General features: G+C 48.4%; 1 protein-coding gene across 2 annotated transcripts in view; it reads left to right on the forward strand.

Annotated features, from left to right (window-relative positions):
- Positions 1–5053: 5053 nt before the first annotated feature.
- PRICKLE2 (prickle planar cell polarity protein 2) overlaps positions 5054–14349 on the forward strand; it is a 352984-nt gene continuing 343688 nt past the window's right edge. Inside the window, exons 1-2 of one of the 2 annotated variants that reach the window (XM_004581592.2) lie at positions 5054–5188; positions 5994–6079. In XM_004581592.2, coding sequence (XP_004581649.2) covers positions 5147–5188; positions 5994–6079 — 128 coding nt within the window. In that variant the 5' untranslated portion in view covers positions 5054–5146. Of the gene's footprint in view, positions 5297–5993; positions 6080–14349 lie in introns of both variants that reach the window. The other variant, XM_058678924.1, reaches the window with a different exon arrangement.

Consider the following 14349-nt stretch of genomic DNA (forward strand, 5'->3'; position numbering starts at 1 on the left):
CCTGTAAACCAAGAGATTCAACTTTCTAGTCTTTCTCTTCAATTTCCCCATCAACGTAACTCTACTTCTAGAATGCCTCTTGGCCTTTTTGTTGAAGCGTCTTAGTGCTGACCACTGTCTGGGGAGATTTCACCATTTGTGCCCTCTCGGGTCAGTGCTAATAGGTAACGGAAATCAGTGTGTGCCCACGTGAGGCCTCACTGAGATCCTGTGCTGTCCCCTGTTTTAGAAAGCACTTTAGAAATGTCTCTGAGGTTTTATGCAGGTATGCGGCAGCAGCAGGCCAGAGGCTTCTCCTGGTTTAAACGTCACAGACTTATATAAAGAAAAACAAAAATGAAATAATAGACAAATAGAAGAGGCTACACGAAGAAGTTCTCTAGGTCAGGGAAAGGAGAGACACGCGTGGCTTTTAGCTATACTTGATGCAGATTTGATGTTAGAAAATCTTGGGAATCAAGGACATCATATTCAGTTTCTGCTTATCATTTTTGCATTTCCTCTTTTTTAAAACAGATTTATTTATTCTTATTTAAAAGGTAGATTTAGAGAGAAGGTGAGAGAGAGGTGGTCCTCCATCCCCTGGTTCACTCCCCAAATGGCCACAACTACCAGAGTTAAGCCAATTCTGAAGCCAGGAGCCAAGCATCTTCTCTGAGCCTCTCACATGGGTGCAGGGTCCCATGGTTTTGAGCCGTCCTCTACTGCTTTCCCAAGGCCACAAGCACAGTGCTGCATGGGAAATAGAGCAACCGGAACATGATCCAGTGCCCATGTGGGATGTTGGCACCACAGGGTGAAGGATTAGCCTGTAGAGCCACTGAGCTGACCCCACACCTGCATTTCTGACTGTAAGAGGAACACGTGTTCATTATAGTATTCCTACACTCAAAAGATGGGAAGAAAAAAATTCTTTCTAGTTCCACTTTCAGTGCATTTTAAGTGCATTGCATATTTCTTTTTATTTTTTAAGATTTATTTATTTATTACAAAGTCAGATATACAGAGAGGAGGAGAGACAGAGAGGAAGATCCTCCGTCCGACGATTCACTCCCCAAGTGAGCCGCAACGGGCCGGTGCGCGCCGATCTGAAGCCGGGAACCAGGAACCTCTTCCAGGTCTCCCATGTGGGTGCAGTGTCCCAATGCATTGGGCCGTCCTTGACTGCTTTCCCAGGCCACAAGCAGGGAGCTGGATGGGAAGTGGAGCCGCCGGGATTAGAACTGGCGCCCATATGGGATCCCGGGGCTTTCAAGGCGAGGACTTTAGCCGCTAGGCCACGCCGCCGGGCCCTGCATTGTATATTTCTCTTCAGCTTCTTGATGCACATTCTAAGCCTTCAAAAAGCCCAGCGGTCCATCCTGGATTTTTTTTTTTTCACTTCACAGTTGAGATGAGTTGATTTGTGGCATTGACGTGTGTGTGCGTGTGTGTGTGTATGTGTGTGTGTGTGTCTATGTCCCCTACAGGATTGTATTGCCTGCAGAGACGAAGAAAGCACATACATCAGGGAGGTGTCTATGGATGGCAAATGCAGTGAGAAAACAAAAGAAAATTGTCTACTAATCACTTTCAGCTGACCGCAAGAATCATTTCTTTTCAGCGTGGGTTACTAACCTGTGTCTTCCTAAGCAAGATAAAGTGGTTGTTGAACAGATAAGGAAGACAGTGCAGAGTCGCAGGTGTAAATAAACTCGCGTAATACCAGCTTCTGTGCAGAGGAAACAGAAGCTTGAGGGTTCTTCTCACAGCATATGTTGAGAGAAAGAAGCTTGGAGCCCTGTTTGAGGAGTGGGACTGAATAATCCAACACCACGCATATCGCTTTACTGGGACACCATATAGATCCACTTCTCTCTATGCGGTGTGTCTGATCAAAACACAAAATTTAGGAAAGGCCAGAACTCCATGTCCCTATGGGTGCTGGTGTTTTATCCTTCAACATGTGTACTGAGAAGCAGGGTGTGGGGACAGTTCCACTGCTGCCAACTGTTACAGGAGGAGACTTCAAAATGCATATCATAGAAAATGACATGGCTTTCAAAACTTTTTTTTGCATCAAAATACATTTGTTTCTTAAAGTTTTTATTTTTCTGTGGTCTCTTAAAAATAAACTGGTCCTTCCTCTGAGAGAATTTGCAAAAGGCACCACTTCTTCAAGAAGCAGACCTTCTATCTGGTGAAAACTTGTGTTGCACTGTCCACTACTGATTTCTGCTAACGTTTTCCCACAATTATCTTACAAGAGGTGATACCCACAGTTGCAATGTGAATACTGCCCCTCCCTAACCTCCCAGGCTCTCTGTCAACTCTGAGTCACGGGCAGCATGGAGCTGCGTGTGCAGTGGCCTCTTCAAGGCTGAGTAGGCAGGACAAGACTGACTTGAGCCTGAGTTGTTACTGCTAACACCCCTCCCACTCCCTCAGCTGAAGCTACTACCTTCCATTTAGTCATTTAACAAGTGTGTGTTGAAGTATTTGAAGAGAGTGCTCTCGGTGCTGGGCCTGTGCAAATAGAGATGGATATGCTGTGGTGCTATGCTCTGGAAGTATCCCATCAGATACTAAACCTGGGTGGTGATTGCAGAGATAAAAGCCACCTAGGGGAGTCTGGGACATTTTTGGTGAAGTTTTACCAGGTTCAAGATTAAGGTGAAGTGAGTAAACCAATGGCATGTGAGTCCTGGGCATGGTCTTTCATTTAAAATGCTGACACTTGGGCTCATGCCTTGCATGTGCCAGGATCCCATATGGGTACCAGTTCATATCCTGGCTATCCTGGCTGCTCTACTTCCCTTCCACCTCCCTACTTGTGGCCTGGGAAAGCAATGAAGGATGGCCTTGAGACCCTACACCTGCGTGGGAGACCCACAAAAGCTCCTGACTTCTGGCTTCAGATCAGCTCTGCTCTGGCAGTTGTGGCCACTTGGAGAATGAACCAGCAGAAGAAAGATCTTTCTGTCTCTCCTCTCTGTGGGTTTGCCTTTCCAATAAAAAAAGAAAAAGGCCTGACAGTTGGGATGCCTTGTAGCTTGTATTTGAGCACATGGTGGGTTTGATCTCTGGCTTGAGCTTCCTGCCAATGCAGACTCTGTGACGTGGTGGTGGTGATGTCAGTCGCTGGGCTACTGCGACCCACATGGGAGGCCTGGGCTGAGCTCCCCCAGGGAAATAGCTTTTCTGCACTCAAGTTCAGAGCCTAATCTGGAGTGTGCTAAGCTAACAATTGCCTTCTGAAACGAGACTTATCTCTCATGTTGGGAATGTCTTCTTTTGGCCAATCTTTAGAAAATACCGACTATGTGCAGGTACGGTCATGGTCTCTAAAATGACAGAGAAAAGAGGACAGTGTTCTTTTTGTTGGTCAACTTGGATTTGGGTGAGGACACCTAGTTAAGTAGACAGGGTCATGTCAATATTCAACAGGTAACAAAATCAATCTCCAAGATGACAAAACAGGGGTTGCGAAAATGCTCAAGGGAGGGCTATCTAAAAGAAACATTTACACTGAAAAAAAAAAAAAACCTTAAATATTTATTTGAGGGCTCGGGGAACCGAGAGAAAGAAAAGCTCAGGGGTTCACTCCCAAAGTGCTGACCATGAATCTGGAGGCTGGAAACTGGGAACTCTATCCCGTTGTCACGTGATGCCTCGAGCCACACCTGCTGACTCCCACAGGTAGCAAGTTGGAGTCTGAAGCAGAGTATTGAATCCAGGGCTCAGCTGTGGGATGCAGACATGCCAAGCACTAGGCTCCATGGTGCACCCTGGGGAGATAAATTTTTTAAAAGGTTTATTTATTTATTTTATTGGAAAGTCAGATAGAGAGAGAGAAAGAGAGACGGAGAGGAAGATCTTCTGTCACTGATTCACTCCCCAAGTGGCTTCAACGGCCAGAGCTGAGCCGATCCGAAGCCAGGAGCCTCTTCTGAGTCTCCCACGCGGGTGCAGGGTCCCAAGGCTTTGAAAGTCCTTGACTGCTTTTCCAGGCCACAAGCAGGGAGCTGGATGGGAAGTGGGATCATCGGGATTAGAACTGGCGCCTGTATGGGATCCTGGCAGCTTCAAGGAGAGGACTTGAGCCATGAGGCTACTCTGCTAGGTCGGAGATGATATTTGAGCTGAAACATCACTGCTAAGTGGACACCACAGCTGGCACCTTTCAGACTTCCAACCTTTTTGCTTGTTGACAGCTAATCTTTAAGGAGCCCTTCATTTGTGCCGTTGTAACAAGTGTGCATGTCCTAAGTCATCTCCCGTAATGACACTAGGGGAGAGGAGTCCTGTTAGCTTCTTTTTTCAAGAACTAAGAGGACAGAAGCACGAAGAGCTTAATTAGTTGGGAGAGATCACCAGTATGTGATGGAAGCAAAGAACAAAGGCTTGGGAGCTTGTAGGCAATTACTTCATGAGCATCTACTGTATCCCGGCAGTATACAATTAGGGACGTAATTTAGTACTGTCCTCCTTTACCAGCATTGAGTGAATGTTAACTGGTTTACAGGTATGTGGCAGACTTTTAAATTCACCCAACTGGGAGGTGGGCTGAGTAATGAAACTGTTCTATGTGTGGATTGTGGTGGTGGTTACTCCATGAATTTGTCAAAACCGGAACACCTGTGCACACAAATGAGCGCATTCTAATTTCTGGGATTTGTATCTTAAAAAAAAAAGAAAGAAAAATTCTAGCTCCATCCTAAATCTCCACCCCTCTACCCCCAGCTGCAGCGGCTCGTGGACACAAGAGTGGTTCTTTGCCCCTCATTTGGCTGACAGGAACGAGGCAGCCAGGTTAGGGGGCGGGTCCAGGTGAGCGAAGCGGTCCCGGAAGCCCGGGCCAGGGCGAGAGTAGCCGCGCGGCCAGGGCTGGGGAGGGGATGGGAAGAGCCCGGGACGCGGGGCGAAGCGGGACGGGCGGGGGGATGCCGGGAGAGAGGGAGGGACCTGCGGGCTGGGGAGGGCGAGGCCGCGGGAAGGGAGGAGGGGGAAGGCGTGCGCTCCGGAGCCTGCCGGGGGCTGCGAGGCGGAGACAGCCAAGCCGGCAGCTGCCGCCGCGCCCAGGGTGTCCGCTCAGGCGACCCGCCTTCCCGAAGGCTGCGGCGCGGACGGACCGACGGACGGCGCTGCGTGCTGGAAGCGCCCGGCCATGTTCAGCCGAAGCTCCCGGAAAAGACTCTCGAGCCGCTCGGTGAGTGTCCCCGACCCGAACGGCGCCCGTCGCCGGGTATCAGCAGTCGGCCGCCAGCGCCCGTGCCCAGCCCCCCTGGGCCCCACGGCCGCGCACCTGTGGCCCCAGGTAAGCGGGCGGGGCGCGCGCGAGAGCGCAGGAGGCGCGGGGAAGGGGCCAGACCCGAGCTTCCCCACCTACACCTCAGGCGGGGCTGGGCGAGAGGGAGCCCCCCGAGCTGTGGCCCTGAATGTCACAGTCTCGGGGCGTGCCCGGGAACCCCCTCGCCACTTCCCTACTCGCCCCCTCGGTTCTCCTCAAGGCAGACGGGAATCCCAGGCTGGGAGCTGCAGCCTGTGCTAGCTAGCTCTAATAGCTCCAGGACGTGGACTTTAGGGCTGGCTTTTGGGTTGCCCTCTGCTGCCCCCTTCGTAGGAGCCCCAGCCCGCACCAGAGAGGGCGGGCGTGCGACGGTCGCTTCCCGGGGACTCTGGAGGGAGCAAAAAGGTCTTGCTTTTGTTTCCTAGAAACCCGTGTCCAAGGTGCCCGGAGCAGACAAAGCCCCAGCCTTTGCCATTTCTTAGTGGGTCGGTGCTGACTCTGGACCCAGCCCTCCGGGAACCACCCTGGGGGCCGCGACAGCGCCCCGCCCCATGCCCACTCCCCATCCCTCTCATTAGGGACAGCTGAGTCACATCACAGGAACTGAGTTTGAGGGGAGTGGGAGGGGGGGAAGGGCTAGACCCTCCAGCCTGGGACCCCATTGGGAGTTTGGAGGGGGCCCCCCGTGGTGGAGACATGCCTGTGTTGTCTTTTTGTTTTGAAGTTGACCGGTCCTGGGCGGATAGAGAGAGGCCAGCCCTGTAACGCCTGCGGTGACCAGTGCCCCGGGTTCGCCTTGCATAAATGGAGGTAGGATGCCCTGACCTTACTACACTGCAGGGAGTAAATACATAAATAAGCAAACAAGTCCCCTATTTTCCCATCTCACTTTTAAGTCACATGGAAAGAATGCAAAGGCTGTTCCTTTAAGAGCAGGGTTACATCTGCTACAAATATTGAAGGTGGAAGTGGTGGCCAGGCACCCCGGGTGGGGTGGGGGGACAGAGGAGAGGGGGCTCAGGCTGCATCCCCGTTACCATACATGTGAGAGCGTTCCGTCTCCCTCTGTGTGTGTAGGTGACTCAGCCACAAACACTGCAACCTGGCCGTGTTGCTAAATGCCACCGTGCAGCTTGTGCGCGCCGTCTGCACAAGCTGGTATTTTCCAATTGTGTTTTTCATTCAGCCTCTGTAACTCTGGGTCCCAACCACAAATCCACCCCTGCCCGCCCGCCTGTGCTGTGTCAACCCTCTTCGGTGGCCAGATGTTTCTTATTAATGTGCCTTGGCTGTTGACTCCCAGGCAGCCCCAGCCTGTCTTGGAGTGATTATGCTTGGGAGACAAGGGATCTGGGTACCCTCCCTGCGCATCTGGCTGCTTGGGGCTCCAGCTGGGAAAAGTTGGGGTGCGAGCTCTCTGATGGCTGGTGGAAAGAGAGAACTTGGTGATTTGTCCCTTGTTGAGGAAAAACTCAATGGCAGGAGACATAATTGCTGAATATCTTAAACTGCCTGCCCTTGGTGGGGGCACTTGGGGGGAGGTGGGAGGAGGGCCCCCCTCCCTTTTCTTACCCCATCCCCCATGTGCCCCTTTGAAGAGGGCCATTCCTAGACACTGACAACAAAACGGACTTTTTCCCCTCACTCTCCCCCATTCCTCCTGGCCCCAGCTTGTGCCTCGTTCCTTTCTTCCCGATTGCCATGTGTGTTGAGCACCCAGTTATCAGAAAAACCCCCACCCAGCCCCTCACAAAATGAAATGCTTTTGTTCCTGCCTCTGATGGGTCTGGCAGCCTCTCTGTCTTTGTTTCAGGGCACCAAGTGCAACCCTTATGGCTCTGGGGCCTTTAATAACTTGTGTGTCAGAGTCCAGGCAGGCGACCTTATAAATATGTAATTGGCAGCCATAGGCAATCATCAGTGGTGCCAACGGAGTGTGGCCCAGAGAGCCTGGCTCTGGACTGCCCACTGGCATCTCCTAAATGTGCGAGTGGGGGAATCTGTGGGAACAGGTGTGGAAGCTTTATGTTGGCTAGCACCTATTCCAGTGTGGCCGCACTCCACTTAGATTCATGAAGAACATAGGAGATAGTGGTTTCTAACGTCCTTTCCCTCCCTACTTTGCAGTAGCCAGAGTACTGGGCGGGAGAGATGCTGTGCAGGTGTATGTGGGGCCTGGCTCCTCTCCCTGCCTGGCTGTGACCTCTGAACTCTCCCTGGTTGTCACTTTGCCCAGCTGTTAAGTGGAACTAATAGTGGCGCCTACATCTAGAGTGTTAATGTAGGGAATGTGTGATTACATTTTTGCCAGCCGTGAACTTTGCTCATTCTTAGTTTCCTTAACTGTTAAATGGGTCTAACAATGGTGCTTACCCCTAGGGTGTTATGGTAAGGCTTATATGAGGTTTGGAAGCATTTTGGGTCAGCTACCAGGTACCTGCCAGGGGTGGGTATGACATTCATGGAAAATGGAATTAAGATGTAAGTCTTTTTGGATGTACAACAATTGTGAAATCCATGCCTAGGCTATATTTTGAAAAAATTATGGAAAATGTGTGTGTGTGAGATGAAAAACTATGGGTGAAATTTAAGTAGGCTCATAGCACATACTCACCTTTTAGTTTCCTCCACACTACTGCTCAGTAGGAGACGTGATTCCTAGTGTGACTGATGCTAAGGTGGCCAGGGCCCCTTCAGACCTTCGCCACCGTGTCTGCTGGGAGAACCTTAAGCAACTTGAGTCCAGCTGCTTTTGTGATGGGAAACCAAGCCCATTCTGGAGCGTTTCTCTTAGAAAAGCTTCGTCAGGCTCCATGGAGTTGTCGCACCAGAAGGGTTTCCTCACCACCAGCAGAAATACCGCCTGGTGATGCCATGAATGGGGGTGTGATGGCTTTCCCACTGTTTGCTGGACAGGAAGCAGCCCTTTACCCTGGCCTGTCCTCTCCCCAGGGGCATCCTCTGGGGCGACAGCACAGTCTTCTCTTTGGCAATTCCAAATGCACTTTGCACTCCTTGGACCAGGGACACTGTGAGCTCCTGGGAGAGAATTTGGCAGGAAAGTAAGGTTGCCTTGGGAACCAGAGGAGACTGGGGCTCACCTTATCCACACCCCAAACATCCCTAAGGTTATCCCTGGAACTTTGCAGCATCCTCTTCACTGGCCTTTCTGCTTGCACCCTGGTCCCCTCCTGTCTATTGTCTACCCAGCAGGCAGCCTTTAAAAACGGGACATGATTATGTGACTTCCTCCCAGCATGAAAGCCCTAACCTTGCTGGAAAGCATGTTATAAACAAGTCCGGCCTCCCTCTGGCATGATGGGAAGGCCTGGGTCTTTGAAGTCCTGATGGAGCTGATGGGCACCTATCCTGGCTTTGACGAGTCATGTGACTTTGGGCGGAGGACTTCAGCTGCCCAAGTCTTGTTTTCCTCCCTTTCCAAACAGATTTCTGCACTGAAAAATATTTGAGGGCTAGCTGTGAGTGCCAGGCACTCTGCTGGTGCTGAGGAGGCCACAGAAGAGGAAATAGGCAGGACCCTGTCTTCATTCTATAGGTAATTCACTGGAGAGAAGGACTCTGAGCCGGTGGCATTTGAGCAGAGGCTGGAGTGAGGCAGGAAGGAGAATCATGCTGAATCAACCCTGCTACAGGAGCCACCAGCTCTGCCATGCCAAGAACATTTGCCCCCCACCATGAGGGCAGCTGGGGCCCAGGGAGCCCCTGTTGAGGTACAGGTGATATAGGCTGGAAGAAATATCACTCAGGGTGAGCTAGGGCTGCTGGGTCACAGAGAGAATGCTCTGGAAGAGCAAGAGCAAAGCTTCTCTATGGATAATGCCCACAACACACTCATCAATAACTGAGCACTTAATGTCCTCTGCTACAAGATAGCTTTCTGGGAACCAGTTAATTGGGTTTGCTTGTTTGCAGCCCACTTGAGCAAGGAGAGAAAAATGGCCAAGTGCACAGTGAAGAATCGCTCTCTGCACATCCAGGGACTGATGAACAATAATTGTAGCGTTAATAATATCAAAACAACACCAGCAGTAGCAGTAGCGAGCGCAGACTCTGGTGTTGTGTTTCTGTGTCCTCCGTCCATGCTCGCTTCCATCCTCAGCAGGACCAGCAGGTAGATATGGTTATTTTCCTGTTGAGCAGATGCATGCTCAGGGTTGTTGTAGAACTTACCTGAGGTCCCTTGGCCAGGGAAGGTGATTCTGAACCCGGGTCTGTATCCTTGTGACCCATTGTCTCTTCCTACTGACTTGAAGTTACTGCCTACAAACCAGTTCCAGGCTGAAGATGGATTTTGTTTGATCTACCCAACAGACAAGGGATCTTTAAGAAGTTTGTGGAAAGTAGAATTAAAAGACAAATGTATTTCAAGGTAAAGAATTGGGAAAATCATGCATCCCCCCCGCCAATGTGTATCTTCAGTGGACATTTGGAAGATCCATTTCAAATCCAGTTGTCCAGCTTTCTTGGAAAAGCTAAAGCTGTAGCAACATCAGGGCTACTTGATGCATAGTTGTTTTCCCTTTAGACTGGCATGACCTTGATTCATCATAGTGCCCAATATTATAGCAGCTTTAAAAACATCTTCAAATATTTACATTATCTGTGAGGTACTGGAAGAGATTGGAGCTTGAAAATGTAAATAAACATTCTTACCTCTCCAAAAATCATCTTAAAAATGGTAAACATCTCTGATATTTACTCCCATGTTTTAAACATGGACAATGTCAAGTCTTTCTTATTTCCTATCTTTTATTCATGACAGTCCTTGGGAGTTGTTGTAGTTATTTAGAGCCATTTGGGTTGATAGGAAAATTGAGTCTCAGAGAGGCTTAACAGTTTGCCTAAGGTTGCACAGGCAGCAAGTCAATGTATTCTAACCTATTCAACCTATCAGTCTGCATCTTGTAATAAGATTCCTTATGTTTTACTTATATTCGAATTACCGAGGAATCTTGTTCAAAGACAGCATTGGTGTCTGAAGTTCTGAGATAGAACCTAGAATTCTGCATTTCTAGCAAGCAGGTGGTGCTGATGCTGCAGGCCCAGGCATCCTACTTGGAATAGCAGGTATCTATTGGGTACAGCCAACCTAAGCCTGTGGGCCAAACCTACACCTGCACCTGATGTGTATGAGCTAAGAATGTCTTTTACATTTTTCAATGGGAAGCAAATCAGGAACATTCCAATGCATGTGAAAATGATGTCAAATTCAGTTTCATCGAGTACTGAACAGTCCTTAGTACCTCTCATTTTTTTCATGCTGTGGGGACAGAGTTGAGTTGCTGCCTGAACCTGTGTGGGCCTCAGACCCCAAGAAATTTAGTTTCTCTTTCTTTACAGAAAATGTTGACTGCCCCCTAGTCTGTGCCCCTATGTAGGGGCATATGCAAGTAGCCACTTCTCGGATAGAATGTAGGAATATGAGAATCTTGGAGTCACGACCAAAGGGAAGCATCTGCAACCTGGATGAGAAGGATGGTCGGATCAAACGCAGCCCAAGAACCAGGGAGCAGACCAAAGCAGACTCTGAAGGGCATGCGAAGCTGAGGTTTGCAAGGCCAGATCAATGAACCCACGGCAGCTTCTAAGCCCCTTGTAATCCCTTTAACATTTCAGCTTTGCTGATAAATGTAGATTTGACTGGCGCATTCAAAGGCGAGCTTTCAGAACAAGCCTCCTGGAGTCCTACTTTCAGGAGCAGCTGACTCTTGGGGAAAGCCGGGAGCAGGCTGGCTTTGTGAGGGCAGGATCATTATGCAGAGTGGCTGGTCTCCTGACAACGGCCAGGTCTGGCCAAGCAGCCGGCTGCCTTCCCAGCCGGGTGCTTTAGTGGTGCAGTGATTATACCAGAGGCAGCACCGGCTGGGCCCGCCGGGCCTGCGCTTTGGAAAGCTGCTTTGCTCAGTTGCTGGGGTGACCCCGTTGATTGATGACGTGAGTGGTGAGTTGGAGGGATGTCGGCCTGCTTTGCTTTGGTGGATTGTGGTCTGGCTAAGAAATGGGTTCCCGCTGACTGTTTTGCCTGAGGAGGAAAAAACACTCTGCTTCAATCAGTGACGTGCCAGGCAAAGGGAAAACATGGCAAGGGTGTGTGTGAGAGAGAAAGAAAGAAAGAGAGGGAGACTTATTTGCAGTTTAGGAAGTTGCTGCTTGGCCCACCTTATCTCAGTGACATTTCACAATGTGCCTGATGGAAGTTGACATACCTCAGTAGGATTTTCATCTGGAAGCAATGTATCAGTTCATTCTAATATATCCATAGTGCTGTCCCCATTTTTGAAGTAAATATAGATACTATAAAAAATGCTAGAACCTCCCACGTGCTTGGACACATGTATGATATCAATTTCACAGAGGGGCAATCAGTTTCTAATCATTGTTTTCCTCCTAGGGCAGACTTGGTAAAGTGCAGCTAGCAGACAAAACTTGCCTGCTCCCTGTTTTGGATGGCCAGTTAGTCAATGCATGTATTTAAACTGCAAGATTTTTAAAACATTTATTAGAGAGGCAGAGATGCCCAGTCAGAGAGCTCCCAGTGACTGTTTCCCGGGAGTGAGTGAGTGAGCCAGGCTGTAGCAGGAGCTGGGAAATCCATCCAGGTCTCCCATGTGGCTGACTGAGGCATGACCTGCAGCCTCCCAGAGCGTACATTAGCTGGAAACTGGGATTGGAAGTGGAGCCAGCACTCAAACCCAGGCATTCCAATATGGGGTATGAATAATCCAAGTGGTATACCAAGCTGCTGCACCCAAGGCCCATCCCTATATTTCTGAGTGGTTGAATAAAAGTTTTAAAAGAGTAATGCCTTCCAGCATATAAAAACTGATACAGAATTTCAGTCTTAAAACATGTTAAGTGAAGTTTTACTGGAATGCAGTCATCCCCACTCAGTCAATATGAGGGAACTTCAACAATTCCAGGAGAAAATGATGTTAGCCAAAGATAAGTGTATCTTATAAACATTGGGATTCATCCGTAACTCTTTAAAAAATGCTTTCAAACATTGGAAAGGCAGAGTCACAGAGAGGAGGGAGGGAGAAAGGGAGAGAGATCTTGCACCCACTGGTTTACTCCCTAGATAGCTGCAATGGCCAGCACTGGGCCTGGCTGAAGCCAGGAGCCAGAAGCTTTGTCCAGGTCTCCCATATGGGTGGCAGGAGCCCAAGCATTTTGGGCCATCTTCTGCTGCCTTCCCAGGCCATTATCAACAATCTGAACAGAAAGTGGATCAGCCAAGACACACACTGAAGCCAATATAGAATGCCAGCGTTGCTGCCAGCGGCTTTACCTGCTGTGCCAGAATGCCAGATCCTATGCATAGTTTTTTAAAAAGACATGTTTATTTATTTATTTATTTATTTATTTATTATTTTATGATACAGTTCCATAGGCACTGGGATTTCTTTTATCCCCTCCCCAATTTCTTTCCCCCTCGCTGAGTTCCCCTATATCATTACTATAGTATAGCTCTTAATACACAGTCATGTGTCCATTATTGTGGTCATGGACAATGGCAGAGAGTCTAGCATCCTGTTGTCAAGATAGAGTAAACAGTTTCATTGTAAGTCCATTTTTGTCTGGAAGTAGAGATGCATACTGCATTGTATCTTCACATCTGGATTTGATAGTCTCCATTATACAGTTACTATACATCCCCTTAAATGAAAAGCCACAATACAAAATCAACAACAGGCAGAAAAATAGAAATTTACAACACCATGAAGTTAAGTATCATGCTACTAGATATGATAGTCTCCATTGCACAGTTACTATACATCACCTTAAATGAAAAGCCATAAAACAAAATCAGTAACATGTGTAGTTAATTTCTTTTTTCTTCCTGTAATTGACATATCTATTTTTATTGGAAAGGCAGATTTACAGAGAGGAGAGACAGAAAGATCTTTTGTCCACTGGTTCAATCCCTGAAGTGGCTACAATGGCTAAAGCTGAGCTATTCTGGAGCCAGGAGCTGCTTCCAGGTATCCCAAATGGGTGCAGGGTCTCAGTGTTTTGGGCCGTCCTTGACTGCTTTCCCAACCTTAAGCAGGGAGTTGGATGGAAAGTAGAGCAGCTGGGATATCAACTGGTGCCGTATGGGATCGTGGCATGTTCAAGGCAAGCAGTTAGTAACTGAAGCATCGTGTGGGGCTCTGCAGAGCTTTTATAATGCACAGTTTCTGTGGAATGTCTAAAGATCCCTCACGATCAAGGAGGGGCAGTGTGGCAATGACAGTTGCGTGGTTGACAACAGCCCTTCAGTCCCATTGGCCTAACCATCTTCCTGAATCCCACACATTCAGTGTGTGGACACAGCACATGAGATTTGCTATTTGTCTCCTCAGAGTCATTCAGATGATTATGTGTGAACAGCCTATCTCCTCTGACTGTCTTTAGAGCTCATTCTTTTTCATGCATAGAAATACTTTGTAACTAATCATTCCTTATCAGTTTAAAAAGACCTAATACCTTGATGAGCTTTTCAAATCCATCGAATGGGTGACCCTTGAGTCAACATTTCTGTGTGCATGACCACTGTGGCTGTTTTCCCGTATGTCCTTGTACCTGTGTACTGTGGGACGGTAGCTTGCTTTCTGGTCACCCTGCTTATATGTGCGTACATTTCTGTGGCACGATTGGAACTGGCAGGTCAGAGAATGTGAGTATTTAAATTTTCAAGAACTCTTGCCAAATTGTCCTCCTGAAAGTGGTGCCAATTTCTACTCAATTCTTTGGAAACTTTGGACAAGGAAACTTGCAAAAATTCATGGGAAATTTAATTAGGTAAATTTATGTTGCCACAAAAGATTTTTTTAAGTATGTGCATTACATTCTTGAAAAATGTGTTTTCCCTGTGCTTTTTGGGAAGAGTCTTCATATGTGCAAATTTCTAAAAATGTTTGTTAAGAAAATAAGCTTATTTTTTAATCCCATTTTCCACAAACATTTTGAAGTACCCTGGTATTTTTGTGCTGTTTGGGCTGAAACTTAGCATCTCAGCCCGTATGGCAACCTAGTAATTAGTCCTTGTTTAATCACCCGGAGTGACAATCTTTACC

This window comes from Ochotona princeps, chromosome 21 (genome assembly GCF_030435755.1).
Source record: "Ochotona princeps isolate mOchPri1 chromosome 21, mOchPri1.hap1, whole genome shotgun sequence".
NCBI lineage: Eukaryota > Metazoa > Chordata > Mammalia > Lagomorpha > Ochotonidae > Ochotona > Ochotona princeps.